The 19749-nt window shown below is 48.6% G+C and overlaps 1 protein-coding gene and 1 pseudogene across 1 annotated transcript; both read left to right on the top strand.

Moving 5' to 3' along the window:
* Window positions 1–1015: 1015 nt before the first annotated feature.
* LOC123446198 lies at window positions 1016–1536 on the top strand. Its single transcript, XM_045122877.1, has one exon. The coding sequence runs from the start codon at window positions 1102–1104 to the stop codon at window positions 1342–1344; it is 243 nt and encodes an 80-aa protein (XP_044978812.1). The 5' UTR covers window positions 1016–1101; the 3' UTR covers window positions 1345–1536.
* Window positions 1537–6716: 5180 nt separating this feature from the next.
* On the top strand, window positions 6717–9041 carry LOC123446197 (annotated as a pseudogene).
* Window positions 9042–19749: the final 10708 nt, after the last annotated feature.

The raw sequence follows: 19749 nt of genomic DNA, 5'->3' as shown, positions 1-19749 counted from the left end.
AGGATGTACTGACCAAACTATATGTGTGGAGAGAACTAGTGCGACTTATGTTGCGTTTTTGCTTGACCAAATTACACCAATGTATGCTGCTCACAGTGTTGATGTTTTCGTTGACCCCCTGAGTACTGCATCAACATTGTCATATCATCAGTGTGCCACCAAGGGAGCTCAGATTGCCAGCAACCTAGATCAATACCATCGTGAAAGCTTTGTCTTTGACAACCCACCTCTGGAATGCGAGGCTGAGTACGTATGGACTAATCTGGGGATGAGGCCTTTTAGTTGTTTGTTTGGTACACATCTGCAATTTTGGCGTCCACCGGATGATCAACACGCAAAGAGGGGTTTCAAAGCAATACATAGAGATGAAATCAGTTACAAGTCTGCGATGTTGTATTCCTGCTGGTAGGTGCAACTACTAGAGGGTGTTGAATATTTTTTTTATGGTGCAGTTTATGTGCTTATGTTGGTGAGCTCATCGACAAGCTACAATGTGCTTGTTCTCCTGATAGCAAGTACGTGTTGGTTATTCAGTTGTTGGCACATCTGTACTATTAAAAGCATGAGAGGGCAGATCCAACTATAGATCTGGACCGTCTGATTACACCATCAAGGGGCTAAAAACGTCGTTAACGAAACTAAACAGTTTTCGTTAACGCTAATTGCCCACCCCACGTCGTCTCTCGGTCAATCGCCCTGCTCGCCCGCCTCGCCCAGGTCGCCCGTCCCTGCCCGCATCGCTCGCTCGTCCAGCCTCTCCGATTGCGCTCATCCTCGCTCCATCAAACCCAGTCAACCAAATGGCGGCGGCCGGGCTCACGCTCTCCTTGCGCCCGTCTCTCTCCCCGCCGCCGTGGGCGCGGGCGCATGCGCGCGTACCGACGACGACTCTCGCGCCCCTGCTCTCCTCCACCCCTCCCATGGCCGCCCCCAGTTCCTGGGCCTCCCCGTTCCACGAGACCACCGCCTAGCACCGCCATCCGCTCCGCCGTCCTTCCCAGTTCCCGGCCGCCCTCTCCGTCCTCTCCGTCCGTCCGTCCCGGCCATCAATCTTCGTCGAGCAGAGAGAGAGAGGAAGGAGGCCAGATTCGAGCGAGATCCATGGGGAAGTACGTGGAGCTACTGGACATGGGGGTGCGCATCGCGGTGCGGTTCCACTCCCACTGTCCGCAGACGGCCCGGTTCTACTACCACCCTCCCGCCTCCTCGGCCGCCCCCGGTGCCGGCGACGGCGGCGGGATGGTGCCTGCGGGAGGCACGGTTGCCGGCGCCCTGGCCATGATGAAGAGGCAGCAGCGCGCCGCCGTCGACGCCACGAAGATCATCCTCTACACCGTCGTCTAGGCCGGCTGCCGCTGTGCTCGGCTCGTCCGGATGTATCCGCCATTGAAGAGAGAGGGAGAGAGAGAGAGAGAAAGAGAGATGCTATCTTTTATTTTAGTTTTGTTTCTGTTTTCGAGGAGAGGGAAATGAAATGACTAAGGGAATGTTTGATTGATTGAATGAATGAATGGATTGAATAGTTTGTGAGTTAAATTCGTTTGATTTCTGACGCGGTTTTGTCATTCATGTTGAAATCGTTGCCTTAATCTCTTGCCCCCTTTTCGATTATTTTTTGGGAATCGTTTCCCACCCGCGCGCCGGTCGAACCGACGCGCCGGTCGCCCCCTCGCGCGCGTGGACCCATGCAACATTTTTCCCATCCGCGTGCTTCGCTGGTCAGTGGATGCGACATTTTTGGTCTAAATATGTTGGAACCAGCGTCATATTTGCTGCAAGCGTTTTTTTATAATTTTTTGTCCCAGTAAAAAAACTGCATATACGTTTGGTTGCAACTCCAGTTCGTCGGATTTTTCGTTACAATCGATGTTTTTTACCTTTGCTACAACCGTGTTAATTTTTGCTACAACCGGCATCATGTTTTGCTGCAACCGTTCACTAAAAAAGTTGCATACACGTCATGTAAATATTTGCTACAACCGGCGTTTGACTTTTGCTACCACGCACCATCAGCTTCGATTTTAAGATATTTTTTTTGCTACAAATTTTGCTTTTTGTTGCAACCGTTGAAATAATTGTTGCATCGCATCAAAATTTTGCTGCATGGGGGAAAAATGTTGCATGCGGATCCAACGGTGCAGACGACGCGGGGTTGGTGGATCCTGCGGCTCGCGCGTGGCCGGCCGAAAGTTTGGGCCGGCGCGCCGGCGCACATCAGTCCCCTTATTTTTTCCAGCGTGATTGGGAGAGGCTGCTCACAACACAACAGGAGCCGAGCCTCTCTCTTTATTTTTTACTTTGAAGTTAGGAGCACAGCAGATTTTCCTTTAGAAATATTCAAGTCAGGCCGGTTGCTGCGCTCATTCCGGATGCCTCCTCCATTGCCATGAAAGAAAGAGAGATGCTATCTTGTTTTATTCTACTTCTACTTTTTATTTATTTCCGAGGAGAGGGAGATTGAATGGTTTTCGCAAAAAAAAGATTGAATGGATGGATCGAGGAATTTGTTTGATTTGTGGTTGCTTTTTTTGCCTTCCATGTCGAAATCGTTGATTGAATTTCTTATCCCCGTTTGGATTATTTGCCATCGTAATTTAATTGGGAGAGGCTGCTCACAACAAGAGCCCCTCTCTTTATTTCTACCATTTTCGTTGCTTTTTAATAACATTTTGACCCGTTTTTAATCTGTATTATTAAAAGCACGAGAGGGCAGATCCGACTATAGATCTGGACCGTCTGATTACACCATCAAGGACCTAAAAACGTCGTTAATGAAACTAGACAATTTTCGTTAACGCAAATTGCCCACCCCACGTCGTCTCCCGGTCAATCGCCCCGCTCGCCCGCCTCGCCCAGGTCGCCCGCCCCCGCCCGCATCGCAAGCTTGCCCGCCCCCGCCCGCATCGCTCGCTCGTCCAGCCTCTCCGATTGCGCTCATCCGCGCTCCATCAAGCCCGGTCAACCAAATGGCGGCGGCCGGGCTCGCGCTCTCCGTGCGTCCGTCTCTCTCCCTGCCACCGTGGGCGCGGGCGCAGGCGTGTGTGCCGACGACGACTCTCGCGCCGCCGCCGCCGCCGCAGCAGCAGCAGGGGCGCCTCGCCGCCGGCCGCGCGAGGGCGGGCGCCCCTCCGACGCGCCCCGGCGTCGTGTGTCGTGCCGACACCGCCTTCCAGAAGCTCGACGCCGTCGGTGAGCCCATCTTACTTATCCCCCGGCCGACCTTCCCGAGGCCGCCATTGTTGATTGACTGGCTGACTGAATGCGGGTTGTGCAGCGGTACGGGAGGAGGAGGAGGCCTTCAGGTCGTCGGCGGCGGCGGGGCACACGCTGCTGCCCCTCCGGCACTGCATCTTCTCCGACCACCTCACGTCAGTGTTGGCCTACCGCTGCCTCGTCCGGGAGGACGACCGCGAGGCGCCCAACTTCCTCTTCGAGTCCGTTGAGCAGGCATCCGAGGGCACCAATGTGGTCCGTCCCTACCATTGCCCGTACAGCCTCAGGATTCGCTGATTCGTTATCCGTTCATATCCTCCCCAAGATGAAATCAGAATCATTTGAATTTGTCCCGTGCCGGGTTGTTGGTTGGTCTGCAATCTGCAATCTACAGGGAAGGTACAGCGTGTTGGGGGCGCAGCCGGCAATGGAGATCGTGGCCAAGGCCAACCGCGTGACGGTCATGGACCACGAGATGAGGACCAAGAAGGAGCAGAACCGCGATTTGTTGATTCTTCACTGTCAATGAATATCATATGTCATCCTTGCATTCAATTGGTAAATTTTGTTGTCAGATTTTTTTTACATATCAATATTCATAAGAAGCATATAGTGTGGCATTTCCTTTTGTCAGTCTTCATAGTTGCTCAAGATAGTTACCATTAAAGTTTGACAATGGCATCTTCTCATTTTTTTGGATGAAACTTGATTTTTCTAATAGTTCTTCACTTAATTTTGTTGATACGAAAACAATTCTTATCTGAATGCTACTTTGTTTATATGTGTACGCAGAATTGACATGTACCTTTTAAATGGTCCATTATCCCACTAGGGAAATCTAATTTCTGACTGAATTATATTGTAATACTAATATAATTAAAAAATCAAATGGTTGTATATTTGACCCGACTTTCATTGTTCGAAGCTAGCCTGGAGAGTTTGCTCACATACTGAAATTTATTTACAATGCATTATAATTGTTTGGGCACTACGCATTGGGAAAGTGTGCATTTCGATAAGATATTATATAATTGATGCAAAGATGTGTGATATTTGTTTTAAAAGGAATGTTTATTTATGAAGAGTGATGTTTCAAATTATTTCCACGAGAAAAAAATTAGATACTATGCACTTCGTGTGAAAGTTCAAGAAGTTAATGATATAGTTGGCTGGAATTTGTTAGGTTTTATATAAGATGTGTTCATAAGACATGCGTTAAGTGCGTTGCACGTATATTTTACTAGTTCCACTAAAGAGCCTATTGAGAGCGTTCACAGGAAGGGAGTGCACACAAAAGCAGTACACAACAAGGAATTCAAGAGCAACAATTGTTTATGCCTAAGCATCCATATGTTAGCACGTTTGTCTTATATTCGAATTGATTTGGAGAAGTGCCGTGATAAGACTTCTTATGGGATAATACCTCGGATGCATCCTTTCTACGCTAGCACAGGGTGTTGACGACATTGCTATTTGACAGACCACTATCATGTGTTCTAAACATATTGGGCCAGAGATCAAACGCCCTGATTTCTCGGCTCCATATATTGCGATTTCAATCACATGTCAATTGCGAACCTATTTGTGCCACAGACGAGTTTCAGCAGCTCCTAGCACTTGTTCTACCCATGTTTTGGGATCCTGGAGGAAAGTTCAGTCGACCAAGACTCTACCGGAAGGGACAACTTCCTCGACATCTGCTTCGACGGGATTTTCATCGGCCAAAACTACTACCTCTCCATCGTTGCAGTCTACCTTGACTTTGGCTATCGCCGCGGCTTCAACCAAGCCGAGGAACATCAAACGCCATGGGATCCAAGTGTCCTCGGCAGCGACGACAACTTGGGGTCAAGTCAAGTCTCACAGAAGGAGGGATGTCGGCGACTGGATCGTGCATGATACTTGAATCAGCGAAGAAGCAACACATGATGCACACCCTTCTGCCTCCAGATACTCGCTATCGGCTTGAGGACAAGCCGGCTGTCAAGGGAAAGGGGATGTGAGCCCCCTTCCCATCTTGGGCTGTTGGTGATGGGCTAGGCCCAGTCTGTCCATTACAGCAACAACAACAAGTACGAGGGCCAATGGGATGGACGAGTCATCCATGAAAGATCACGCAACGACACAATGGCTCTCTTCTTCTCCTACCTCTGGCCCCTCTCTACTGTTATTTGTATCCATGATGGTCTAGCTATTTCACCGTATGTAATTCCGTAGTGTAAGTTGGTCCTTAACAAAACGTGCCATGGATTGAACCGTTTAATCGGGAGCAACTAGTTAGGGAGCGCTCCCTCGCGAGCCTTTCAGCGATCGCTTCCGTGGCGTGTTTCCAGCCGGCGCCACGTGTCGCGTTCTGAGCGTTTTCTTTGGATTTTGTTTTTTTATTTTTCCGCACGCGTTTTCTCTTTTTTTGAGTGGGTTTTTTCCGATTTTTGTAGTGTTATGTTTTTTCACTGGTCTTTCGTAACTTTTGGATGAATTTTTTTTGTGCGAAAAAACGTGTTTTTTATGCGATTTTTCTGTTTTTTTTAGGATAGGCACAGTTTTGCTTCAACAAAAGGCACGGTCTTGCCTTCGCGAGAGGCACAACCGTGCCTTTCGGAAAGTAAAAAAATGCGTTTTCATTTTTTTGCGAGAGACACGGTTTTGCTTGCACGAAAGGCACGGTTTTGCCTTTCCGAAAGGCACGCCCGTGCCTTTCGGAAAGGAAAAACGCGTTTTTTTACGAGAGGCACGGTTTTGCTTCCGCGAAAGGAACGCCCGTGCCTCTCCCGAAAGGGAAAAAAGCGCGTTTTCTATTTTTTTGTGAGAGGCACGGTTTTGCTTCCGTAAAAGGCACGGTTTTATCTTTACGAGAGGCACGCCCGTGCCTCTTCCGAAAAGGAAAAAAAACGCGTTTTTTGCTCTCTTTTTTCCGTGAGATGCACGATTTTGCTTCCACGGGAGGCATGGTTTTGCCTTCGCGAGAGGCACGGCCCGTGCCTCTCGGAAAGGAAAAAAACACGTTTTTTGTTTTTTTTTCTATCGCGTGAGGCACGGTTTTTTCGTTCGGTTTTTTCCTTCTGATTTTTTTCATGAAAAAAAAGTTCGTCAAATTCTATCAACATGGGACCTAGTTTTGAAGATCTCGACGCAAGAAAGTCAACGATAAAAATGGTTCGAGATTTAAACGCACGATTTAGGAGATAAAACGTTTTGAAATACGAATGTACGAAAAAAGGGAAAAACCCCGGTTGCGACAAATGACACGCATGCAAGGCGTCACTTGTCACACGCTGTGATGGTGGAAGTAATCGTTGGAAGATGTATTCGCTAACTAGTGATTTCACGTTTAATCTAAAGGGCTTATGCCTGATCCTCGGTGCGCTTAACGGGCCCTACCGCGCTGGCCCGGTAGCCACGTTTTACTGGAAGCAAACTAAGAGGCCCAAACTACTTCCCAAAAACCCCTAAAAAAAAGCCTCCAAAAAGAAGCACGCTGCGCGAACCGCATCCAGGATCCAGCCATCTACATCCACCGTCTTCTCCGCCCAAAGCCAACAAATTTCTTCCGCCACCGTATTTCAAAACCCAAATCCCAACACCCTCCCTCGTCAGCCGGTGGCCAGCTGCCCCCATGGACGGCGGTAGGCACGAGCGAAGGTGCAGGTGTCCCCATGGACCCCGGTGTACCCGCGGACCGCGCCATGGAGGCCTCGCGGCGGCGGCCCTGGACCCCCGTGTGCGGGCTTTCCCCATGGACGCCGCGACGCAGGCCATGTACCGGGAGGGCGGCATGGACCCGGTCACCCTTGAGGCCGACGTGACCACCGCCATGACCTTCCTCCACTACGTCCTCCCCAACCCGCCCTTCGTCTCCAACCGCGCTGCCCTCTCCGCCGCCTTTCTCCCGCCCGAGGACGACGACGGCGTCGACCGCATCAGCGCCCTCCCAGAGGAGCTCCTCCGCAGCATCGTCTCCCGCCTCCCCGCCAAGGACGGCGCGCGCACCGCCGCGCTCGCCTGCCGCTGGCGCCGGGTCTGGCTCTCCACCCCGCTCGTCCTCGTCGACGCCGACCTACTCCCCGCCGGATGCGGCTCCAGCCTGCGGGTGGAGCGCGCCCACGCGATGCGCGTCGAGTCCGCCATCACCCGCATCCTCGACGCGCACCCGGGGCCCTTCCGCTTCGTCCACCTCATCTCGTGCCACATGCAGGAGACCCCCGGCCTGCTCGCGCGCTGGCTCCAGCTCCTCGCCGTCAAGGGCGTCCGGGATCTCATGCTCGTCAACCGCCCGTGGCCGCTCGACATGGCCCTCCCCGCCACCTTCTTCGGCATGGCGACCCTCACCCGCCTCTACCTTGGCGCCCTTGCCTTCCCTAACACGGCCGACCTCCCGCGTGGAGTGTCATTCCCACACCTCCGCGAGCTGGGCCTCTTGGGCATGGCCATTGTGAACCGGGACATGGACTTCGTCCTGGCCAGGAGCCCCGTGCTGGAGATCCTATGCATCCAAGCCAACGTTTTGCTCAAGTGGCTCAGCCTCGTCAGCCGCAGCCTCCGGTGCGTGCAGATCATAGAAGGCATCGATCTGAATGTCGTCGTCAAGAACGCCCCTAACCTTGAGAGGGTCATCATCTGGACATCATCGGCCCGCGATGGCTTGCACAGGACGGTCAGGATTGGCCATGCCCCTGCGCTGAGCTTACTTGGCTACTTGGAGCCGGCACGACACATGCTAGAGATCGGCAACACCATCATCAAGGTGCAAATGGCTCTCACAGGTTTCCATTTGTTCGATATCTATGCCAATGGATGAACTTTTCTCACAAAATTGGTGCACTGCAGACTGGGACGAAGGCAAGCCCAAGCACCACGGTCCCGAGCGTTAAGATCCTCAGCTTAAGAGTGTGCTTTGGTGTGCGCAACGATGCTAAGATGCTGCCGAGCTTCCTCAGATGCTTTCCAAACGTCGAGAGGCTACATCTCGAGGTGAGAGCGAGACCCCCTCACTTATCTAGCATCACCCCTGTATCTGTATCTGTATCTGTATCTGTATCTGTATCTGTATCTGTATCTGTATGTGTTGCCGTCTCGCTGATGCATCATTGTGGAGCTGAAGAATTATTTACCGATTTCACCAATTTACAGTCCAATGAGACTGATGAACCCACAGGCAAGCTGAACAACAAGTTCTGGCACGAGGCTGGTACCATCGAATGCATCCAGTCACACCTTAAGCTGATGGTCTTCTACGCCTTCCGAGGGGAGCGGGGCGAGCTCTCCTTCCTCAAGTTCGTCCTGGAGAGCGCTCGGGTGCTGACGAAGCTGGTGATTGTTCTGCAAAGGGAGCTTCACTTCGATGGACGAGGCCAACTCCAAAGTGAAACCTCTGTTCGACGCAAGATGGGCTAGCCGAGACTGTTCGCTGGTGCTGTTCGAGAGCCCACTCGTAACGGGAGATGACAAGTGGTTGCTCAACTTGGAGAGAGGCTCTGATTTCTCTACCACGGACCCGTTCGCGAGCAGTGCTGCTCTTCAGGGCTGCATCGTCTGAGGAGGTTCGTGTTAACTGAAACTTGGAGAGAGGTTTTGGATTTCTGTACCAGGGGCCCTTTTGAGTTCATCATCAGACGAAGCCTATAAGTGATAATTTACATATGAGCAAAAAAAGACGTGGTTTGTGCTCCGTTGCGGTGTCTACCTGCAAGGCACTGTTTTGATTCTTAAGCTTGGGTTGTCGAAACCTGCAATATCTTCTGATTGTGTTGCTCGTTGCTGGCAGACAGAGATATATTCGTGGGCTATTTCATGTTTTACTATTTCCTTTTAACATATGATTCCATGAACGTGCTCCATCTGATGTGCCTTGGTTGATTACTTGATTGTGCTCGTCTGGAATGTCAATTTACCATCAGAAGCCAGCTATCTTATGTGGTCTTGATTGATGAGTACTGATTTACACACCAGTAGGGATCTGTAGCCGAATTCCTGTATATCTTAACTTCTGAAGGTCCTATGATCGTATCCATACCACAGTAGCATTCCTGTTTATGGCGAAGCGTGGCGCAGGGCCGGCGGTGCATCTGACCGCGGTCGGCGGCGGTTCGCTCGGCGAGTGCTGTTGTGTGGTGATGGATGCGAGGAGGCGGCGGGCGACTGTGCAGCGGCGGCCGGAGGACTTGGTGGTCTGGATCTGGTCCAGCGAGCCGGTCTGGCATGGCGACGGGTCTGCAGGTGGTGCGGCGAAGAAGTGGCGGCACGGAGCAGAGGTGGTGGGCAGCGCGGTGTGGTTGCACGAGCTGCTTGGTCGTGCGAGTGTGCAGCCATGCCAGTCCGGGGGTGCTCCATGGCGCCTAGATCTGGCTTCCACTGGCTTGCCTGACCAGCCGACGGTTCCGTGGCCATGGCCAGGGGTCGGCGATGGATGCTGCCGATGGGGTTTGACTACAACGTCAGTGGGATGTGGACGCCCACAGGGACTTGCACGCGGGGGGCAACCGACACCATGCTAGACCAACTTAAATTAACATACAGTTTTTACGTAATTTTTTTTAACTGAGTTTTTACGTAATTGAAAGTTTGAAGACTTGAGATTGGATTAAAGGGATGGGAGGGCTCCACACCCATAAAAATCAGGGACCAAGAGGTTTAGTTAGAAATGTTACGTAAGATTTAATAAAAGAATTACGTAGGTCTAGCATTTTTTGCAACCGACACCAACCGACTCTGGTTGTGCAGGTGCTCGAGGTGAGCATCTCTGTCATCCGAGCCTCGTGCTAGTCCTAGTGACAAGTGAGGCCGCTTACCGTGGACTAATAGGAGGGTGGAGAGTGTTGGGAAACCGGGCCGGACAGAAGGCCTTGCACGGTTGAGGCTGGCTGGCTAGCGTGGGAGGCACGCAGCCAACCCCTCTCGTTTCCTAAACTCACGTTAGATGTGTACTTATCCCTGCACCCCATACCCCTATATAAATAAAGGAGAGGTCATCATTGTAACAGAGACTTGATGATTAATAAATCTTTGTTCCTCTCTCTACTTTCTGGTGTTCTTTGACTCTGTGTGTTTGACTACTTCGTCTACAACACCAGCTCTCGCTTCACAAACTTGGACCGGACTCGTCGGCAGGAGTTGCGGAACACGTTATCAGCACGCTTCGTTCCACCAACTCTCCATCGAGCCTGCGTTAAGCCTGCATCAAGCAGGCTCTCGTCGATCGCACCGAGATATAAATCCGACCCCCCTCTTTGCAAAAATGGATTACCCTCGTTGTCACGGTTCCGTTTTTGCGATTAGTTTACTTTTTTGGATTTAATCTACCTACGGTGTGGATTTCTCTCCCATGAACTGGCTGAAGAACACGTCGCCGACCAAGGTCGATGTTCATGAATTACGAGAGATTTGTTGACTACACCTAGGGAGACGGTGATGAGAGGTACTCTAGATGAGCACGACCCCGCCGCGATGTACCGGATGTACCCGCGTTATGACGTCCCGCTGACGCACGTTTTTTTCTCCTCCCGAGTTGCTACAGTAACCATCACCGGCAAGGCTGTGCTGACCCGGACCCTGGTGACCGGCCAGCCGCTTGCGAGCCAGCTGCTCTGCCGCATCGGCCGCGTCCGTCGGTGTGAGCCTGCTGCTCCGCCCACGTGCGTCGTGCCTGGCCGGAACAGACGGCTGGTTTTGGCCGAGCATGCTGCTCGCGCCGGCTGCCCGAGCCTACACCTGCAGTCGCCTGATGCGACTACTGCGTCGCACACGACTGCGCTGGGGGGCCTCTGCGCCTGCTGCGCCGCCCGCCTCGGCCGGACCGCTGCCGCGCCCCGCCTCGGCCGGGCAAAATTCTTTTTTTATTGAATAAGTTTTTCTACGTCACATTTATGCAAAAGATTACCTGATGTAATCTCATTATTTTTGCATAAATTGCAGATGGACGAAATCGTCAACAGGGAGTTTCCTGAGTTGGCCCAGACAGAGCTGAACTACCTGAGCTAGTCTTCCCACTGTGAGATCTGGTTCGAGGGCAAGGGCCTTCTAAGAGCGATTGGTAAGGGGACCCAGCTGCCCCCCACTGACCACAAGTTCGCGCTAGAAAATGCCGAGGCTCTGCATTTCCTCCGTCACCATCTCTTCCCTACTCTGAAAGACGAGTATATGGCTGAACGGAGTGCCTCTGGCCTCTAGACCGCTCTTAAGCAGCGGTTTGAGAGGCTGAAGTACACTGTCAAGCCACGTGCACAGGCGGAGTGGATCCGTCTGAGGTTCGCAGACTTCAAGACGGTTGGGGAGTACAATTCGGCGCTACACCGGATTTGTACAACTCTTCAGCTGTGTGGTACTGAGGTTACCGAGAGTCAGAAGATTGAGAAAACCCTATCCACTTTCCATCCTGATGCGGTCCAGTCCTCACGGAACTACCGCCAGGGGAACTACACGAGGTATTCAGAGCTGATCGACTTCCTCCAGGTGGCAGAGGCGCATGACGAGGTTCTGAAAAAGAATTTTGTCGCGCAACCACTTCGGGGGAGTTCCCGTCAGGAGGTGAACACCCTCAAGGTCCGCAAGCCTCTCCAGAAGAAGAGAGGCCGCAAGGGAAAGAAGAAGGGCCCTCACCCCCACTCCGGCTAAGCAGCAGAAGCCGGTAAAGGGGGGCAGAGGCCTGAGGATTGCTTCAGGTGTGGATCTTTGGAGCATTTCTCCCGCCAGTGTCGTGCACCAAAGGAGGTGGTTGCCTCCTACAAGGCTCGGAAGGAGCATCAGACGCACCTCGCCTTGTTTCAGGAGGAATCACCACTCGCACCCCCAGCGGCACCCGTGATGATCCCTACGCCTCCTCCTGTGCCCATCGTGGCGACTGATGACCCACAAGTATAGGGGATCAATCGTATTCCTTTCGATAAGTAAGAGTCTCGAACCCAACGAGGAGCACAAGGATCTGACAAGTGGTTGTCAGCAAGGTAAAATCCGCAAGCACTGAAATTATCGGTAACAAGTGATTGTGTGGCGAGATGATTCGTAGCAAGTAGCAAGTAGCAAAAGTAGCAACGATGCAGCAAAGTGGCCCAATCCCTTTTGTAGCAAGGGACAAGCCTAGACAAAGTCTTATAGGAGGAAAAACGCTCCCGAGGACACATGGGAATTTCTGTCATGCTAGTTTTCATCATGTTCATATGATTCACGTTCGTTACTTTGATAGTTTGATATGTGGGTGGACCGGCGCTTGGGTACTCCCTTACTTGGACAAGCATCCCACTTATGATTAACCCCTCTCGCAAGCATCCGCAACTACGAAAGAAGAATTAATACAAAGTCTAACCATAGCATTAAACTAGTGGATCCAAATCAGCCCCTTACGAAGCAACACATAAACTAGGGTTTAAGCTTCTGTCACTCTAGCAACCCATCATCTACTTACTACTTCCCAATGCCTTCCTCTAGGCCCAAATAAAGGTGAAGTGTTATGTAGTCGATGTTCACATAACACCACTAGAGGAAAAACAACATACAACACATCAAAATACCGAACGAATACCAAATTCACATGACTACTATTAGCATGACTTATCCATGTCCGCAGGAACAAAAGTAACTACTCACAAAGCATATTCATATTCATGACCAGAGAGGTAATGAGTAGCATCAAAGATCTGAACATAAACTCTTCCACCAAGTAATCCAACTAGCATCAACTACAAAGAGTAATTAACACTACTTGCAACCTTACAAGTACCAATCGGAGTCGCGAGACGGAGATTGGTTACAAGTGATGAACTAGGGTTTGGAGATGAGATGGTGCTGATGAAGATGTTGATGGTGACGAGTCCCCTCCGATGAGAGGAGTGTTGGTGATGACGATGGCGACGATTTCCCCCTCCGGGAGGGAAGTTTCCCCGGCAGGATCGTCCTGCCCAAGCTCTAGATTGGTTTTGCTCAAGTTCCGCCTCGTGGCGGCGGCGAATCCACGAAAAAGCCTCCTCCTAATTTTTTTGGACGAAACCCTTCTTGTAGCCAAAGGGGGGAGCCAGAGGGCCAATTGGGTGCCCACAAGCCCCCTAGGCGCGGCCAGGGGTGGTGGCCGCGCCTAGCAGGCTTGTGGCCACCTGCTGGCGCCCCTGTGGCACTTCTTCGGCCGGTATTTTTTATAATTCCTGAAAAAAATCCTCGTTGATTTTTACGGCGTTTGGAGTTGCGTAGAATAGGTATCTCAAACTTGCTCCTTTTTCAGGCCAGAATTCCAGCTGTCGGCTTTCTTCCTCTTCATGTAAACGTTGCAAAATAAGAGAGAAAAGGCATAAGTATTGTACCGTGAAGTGAAATCACAGCCCAAAAAGCGATAAATATCAACATGACAACATGATGCAAAATGGACGTATCAACTCCCCCAAGCTTAGACCTCGCTTGTCCTCAAGCGAAAGCCTAGCTCAATAAATATGTCCACATGTTTAGGGAGAGAGGTGTCGACAAAACAAGATACGAACATGCAGGCATCATGATCATGATCAGAACAGCAATACCAACATATAATCTCTCATGCTAAAGTGATAATTCCTTCACAAAGTAAAGTATGGATCAAGAACCTTACTGAGAAATAAAAACCGATAACCTTTAGTCATTGAAGCAATTGCAATTTATCACAACATCAGAAAGAGTCAAATAAGAGCTTGTAAAGCAAATCCACATACTCAATCATCCTTCCGTTCTCTGCAATTGCTACAACTCACGTGGTACTCATGAGATCAAACTTTGAGCTGGACATAGAGAAAGATAGGGGCTTATAGTTTTGCCTCCCAACTGCTTTCCTCAAGGGTAATGTCAACAATAATAATTCATGAATACTTACCTCCAAGTTGACATATGAATATATATCTTTCCCAAGCATATGACGTTAGCCAAGATAAAGGCGAAATAAGGAATTGGTGAAGATCACCATGACTCTTTCAAGGGCAAAAAGTAAAGGTACAAGATAGGCCCTTCGCAGAGGGAAGCAGAGGTTGTCATGCACTTTTGAGGTTTGGATGTGTGTCCTCTTAGTGCGGAGGAACGTCACTTTATATTGCCTCCTCTGATAAAGAACTTCATTATGAAGTCTGTCGCTTTTATGTCTTCCTCATCACAGGTTCGTACAAAGCTTATTTTCCACACACTAATAGATCATACATCTTAGGGAGAAATTTTTATTGCTTGCATCGACGACAACTCACTTGAGGGATCTTATTCAATCCATAGGTAGGTATGGTGGAAACTCATGGCAAAACTGGGTTGAAGGTTTATGGATGCACAAGTAGTATCTCTACTTGGTGAGAGAGTTTTGGCTAATATGAGGTGGAAGCAATCGTCACATGCTGAGGGATCTCTAATCATATAACATTGTTCGGAACCAAGCAAACACAATTCATTATGTTGTCTTCCTTGTCCAACATCTACTTCTAGGCATGCAATAGTTTAGTGAGTATTCACAATCATAGATGGTGTCAAAGATGTTATATTTATATGTGAACCTCTCCTTCTTTATCACTTCCTATTAATTGCAACAATGACCAAGGTCTACGTTTTCTACCCTCAACAAGTTTCAATCATCATTCTTTTTATATGTGAAGCCATCACTTTCCATAAGATCATTACATGATCTTGCATGCTTTTGTTCTTTTCTCACTCTTTAGATCATGCAAGAGGCAAAGCCCTTCAACTAAGACACTCTTTATTATATGGCTTACGAGCTCGAATACATCGGGGGTGACACAAAGCAAAACTCAAGACTAAAACACTAAGACTTTTATTCTACTAGAGAAAGAGAAAACTGAAAAGGAACAAACTAAAGGGCAAAAGATGTGATGGTGATACGATACCGGGGCAACTCCCCCAAGCTTGGCACAAGCCAAGGGGATTGCCCATACCCATGCTTAGTTGTCTTCCTTTGGAGGTGATGGTGGTGGAGTTGTTGCAACATGGGATTGATCCTCCGTGTTCCAAGGCATAGGTGCTCCATCATGGAAAGATGAACAAGTCTCCGGAATCCTCAAATCTGCAGCCAACCGTATTGATTTAAATCTATACTCATACTCACAGTTTTGGTTCTGCACGTCATAGATCTGGGCCTGCAGGTGATTAATCCTGTCATAGAGCCTGGAGAGGTGCTTCCCAATGTCATTGGCATCAATCCTGTGCTTGTTGGTGAACTCCGTGATCATCATGTGGTTCGCATTGAGTCCATGCTCCACCATCCCTTGGCACTTGAAAACTTGTTGCTCCATTGCTTCGAGCCTCGTCTCCACGCTCCCGGTCTTCTCGGGCCCCTCAACATCACGGATGTGCAACATCCCCTCACGCATCTCGATAGATTGAGGGTGTTGCAGCACTCCCGTGAGGTAGGGGTTGATGACCTTCTCGAAGATATTGTCCTTCGGAGCTTTTGGGGATGTCATAGCGACCAAGATCTCCAACACAAACAGGCTCGAAACGAAAACACAGGAAATCTGCGTGATACGAGGGTTAGACCAAACGGGAGAATATATAATGATTTTTTCCAGACCAGAAGGAGTACTTGATGACCCACAAGTATAGGGGATCAATCGTAGTCCTTTCGATAAGTAAGAGTGTCGAACCCAACGAGGAGCAGAAGGATCTGACAAGTGGTTTTCAGCAAGGTAAAATCTGCACGCACTGAAATTGTCGGTAACAAGTGATTGTGTGGTGAGATGATTCATAGAAAGCAACAAGTAACGAAAGTAGCAACGGTGCAGCAAAGTGGCCCAATCCCTTTTGTAGCAAGGGACAAGCCTGGACAAAGTCTTATAGGAGAAAAAACGCTCCCGAGGACTCACGGGAATTTCTGCCATGCTAGTTTTCATCATGTTCATATGATTCGCGTTCGTTACTTTGATAGTTTGATATGTGGGTGGACCGGCGCTTGGGTACTCCCTTACTTGGACAAGCATCCCACTTATGATTAACCCCTCTCGCAAGCATCCGCAACTACGAAAGAAGAATTAAGACAAAGTCTAACCATAGCATTAAACTAGTGGATCCAAATCAGCCCGTTACGAAGCAACGCATAAACTAGGGTTTAAGCTTCTGTCACTCTAGCAACCCATCATCTACTTACTACTTCCCAATGCCTTCCTCTAGGCCCAAATAATGGTGAAGTGTTATGTAGTCGACGTTCACATAACACCACTAGAGGAAAAACAACATCCAACATATCAAAATACCAAACGAATACCAAATTCACATGACTACTATTAGCATGACTTATCCCATGTCCTCAGGAACAAAAGTAACTACTCACAAAGCATAATCAAATTCATGACTAGAGAGGTAATGAGTAGCATCATGGATCTGAACATAAACTCTTCCACCAAATAATCCAACTAGCATCAACTACAAAGAGTAATTAACACTACTAGCAACCTTACAAGTACTAATCGGAGTCGCGAGACGGAGATTGGTTACAAGTGATGAACTAGGGTTTGGAGATGAGATGGTGCTGATGAAGATGTTGATGGTGATGAGTCCCCTCCGATGAGAGGAGTGTTGGTGATGACGATGGTGACGATTTCCCCCTCCGGGAGGGAAGTTTCCCCGACAGGATCGTCCTGCGGGAGCTCTAGATTGGTTTTGCTCAAGTTCCGCCTCGTGGCTGCGGCGAAACCACGAAAAAGCTCCTGCTTGATTTTTTCCTGGACGGAACCCTCCATATAGAAAAAGAGGGGGGCAAGTAGGGTGCCCACAAGCCCCCATGGCGCGGCCTGGGGGGGGGGTGGCCGCGCCGTGCAGGCTTGTGGCCACCCCCTGGCGCCCCTCTGGCACTTCTTCGGCCCAGTATTTTTGATAAATCGGGAAAACAATCCTCGTTGATTTTTACAGCGTTTGGAGTTGCACAGAATAGGTATCTCAAACTTGCTCCACTTTCAGGCCAGAATTCCAGTTGCCGGTATTCTCCCTCTTCATGTAAACCTTGCAAAATAAGAGAGAAAAGAAATAAGAATTGTACCATGAAGTGAAATAACAGCCCAAGAAGCGATAAATATCAACTTGAAAACATGATGCAAAATGGACGTATCAACTCCCCCAAGCTTAGACCTTGCCTGTCCTCAAGCGAAAGCCTAGCTCACTAAATATGTCCACATGTTTAGGGAGAGAGGTGTCGACAAAACAAGATACGAACATGCATGCATCATGATCATGATCAGAACAACAATACCAACATATAAGCTCTCACGCCAAAGTGATAATTCCTTCACAAAGTAAAGCATGGATCAATAACCTTACCGAGAAGTAACAACCGATAGCCTTTAGTCATTGAAGCAATTGCAATTTATCACAACATCAGAAAGACTCAAATAAGAGCTTGTAAAGCAAATCCACATACTCAATCATTCTTTCGTTCTCTACAATTGCTACAACTCACGTGGTACTCATGAGATCAAAGTTTCAGCTGGACACAAAGAAAGATAGGGGCTTATAGTTTTGCCTGCCAACTGCTTACGTCAAGGGTAATGTCAACAATAATAATTCATGAATACTTACCTCCAAGTTGACATATGAATATAGATCTTTCCCAAGCAAATGACCTTAGCCAAGATAAAGGCTAAATAAGGAATTGGTGAAGATCACCATGACTCTTTCAAGGGCAAAAAGTAAAGGTACAAGATAGGCCCTTCGCAGAGGGAAGCAGAGGTTGTCATGCGCTTTTGAGGTTTGGATGTGTGTCCTCTTAGTGCGAAGGAACGTCACTTTATATTGCCCCCTGTGATAAAGAACTTTATTATGTAGTCTGTCGCTTTTATGTCTTCCTCATCTCAGGTTCGTACAAAGCTTATTTTCCACACACTAATAGACATATTAGAGAGCAATTTTTATTGCTTGCACCGATGACAACTTACTTGAAGGATCTTATTCAATCCATAGGTAGGTATGGTGGACTCACATGGCCAAACTGGGTTGATGGTTTATGGATGCACAAGTAGTATCTCTACTTAGTGCGGAAGGTTTGGCTAATATGAGGTGGAAGCAATCGTCACATGCTAAGGGATCTCTAATCATATAACATTGTTCAGAGCCATGCAAACACAATTCATTATGTTGTCTTCCTTGTCCAACATCTACTTCTAGGCATGCAATAGTTTAGTGAGTGTTCACAATCATAGATGGTGTCATAGATGATATATTTATATGTGAACCTCTCCTTCTTTATCACTTCCTATTAATTTTAACCATGACCAAGGTCTACGTTTGCCTACCCTCAACAAGTTTCAATCCTCATTCTTTTTATATTTGAAGCCATCACTTCCCATAAGATCATTACATGATCTTTCATGCTTTTGTTCTATTCTCACTCTTTTGATCATGGCACGAGGCAAAGCCCTTCAACTAAGACACTCTTTATTATATGGCTCACGAGCTCGAATACATCAGGGGTGACACAAGGAAAAACTCAAGACTAAAACGTTAAGACTTTTAAACTACTAGAAAAAGAGAAAACTGAAAAGGAAAACTAAAACAAAGGTAAAGGCAAAAGATGTGATGGTGATACGATACCGGGGCAACTCCCCCAAGCTTGGCACAAGCCAAGGGGATTGCCCATACCAATGCTCAGTTGTCTTCCTTTGGTGGTGATGGTGGCGGAGTTGTTGCAATCTTTGACTCCAAGAGGGCCATTAATCTTTGATTTATACCTTGGAGATATGCAACAGAAACAGGCTCGAAACGAAAACAGAAGAAATCTGCATGATGGAGGGGTCAGACCAAACGGGAGTATATATAATGATTTTTTTTCAGACCAGCAGGAGTACCGCGCACGAAAACGGAGTCCGGGAGGCGCACGAAGTGGCCACAAGCCCTCACAGCGCGGCCAGGGGGTGGGCCCGCGTCGTGCAGGCTTGTCGCCTCCTCGCGCACTTTCCGGAATACTTCCAATATTTGTATTTTTTCAAATATTCCAAAATGGAGAAAATTTCCTAGTGGAAAAGTTTTGGACTCTGTTTTCTTACCGAATCACATACCTCTTTGTTTTCGGAGTCTGAAACAGGCTGATAAATGTCCCTTAGGTATTCTTCCGGAGTTATGGTATTGATAATATTGCTCTCAACATTTATGGGAGTACCTGATATATAATGCTTGATTCTCTGCCCATTTACAACTGTCGGACAATTACCTTCCGTGTTGTTGGTCTTGATAGCACCGGAACGATATACTTCCTCAACAACATAGGGACCTTCCCATTTAGAGAGAAGCTTGCCTGCAAAGAATCTTAAACGAGAGTTATATAGCAAGACATAATCACCTACATTGAACTCACGCTTTTGTATTCTCTTATCATGCCACCTCTTAACCTTCTCTTTGAACAACTTGGCATTCTCATATGCCTGAGTTCTCCATTCATCAAGCGAGCTAATGTCAAATAACCTCTTCTCACCAGCAAGTTTCAAATCAAAGTTGAGCTCTTTGATTGCCCAATAGGCTTTATGCTCTAGCACAAGAGGTAAGTGACATGCTTTCTCATACACCATTTTGTACGGAGACATGCCCATGGGATTCTTATAGGCAGTTCTATAA

This window comes from Hordeum vulgare, chromosome 4H (assembly GCF_904849725.1).
Source record: "Hordeum vulgare subsp. vulgare chromosome 4H, MorexV3_pseudomolecules_assembly, whole genome shotgun sequence".
Taxonomy (NCBI): Eukaryota; Viridiplantae; Streptophyta; class Magnoliopsida; order Poales; family Poaceae; genus Hordeum; species Hordeum vulgare.
The sequence above is the reverse complement of the archived record's forward strand: the minus strand, read 5'-3'. Positions and strand labels throughout refer to the sequence as shown.

Coding starts and splice junctions, on each gene's coding strand:
- LOC123446198 (XM_045122877.1), top strand. CDS start 1,102: ATGGGGAAGTACGTGGAGCTACTGGACATGGGGGTGCGCATCGCGGTG.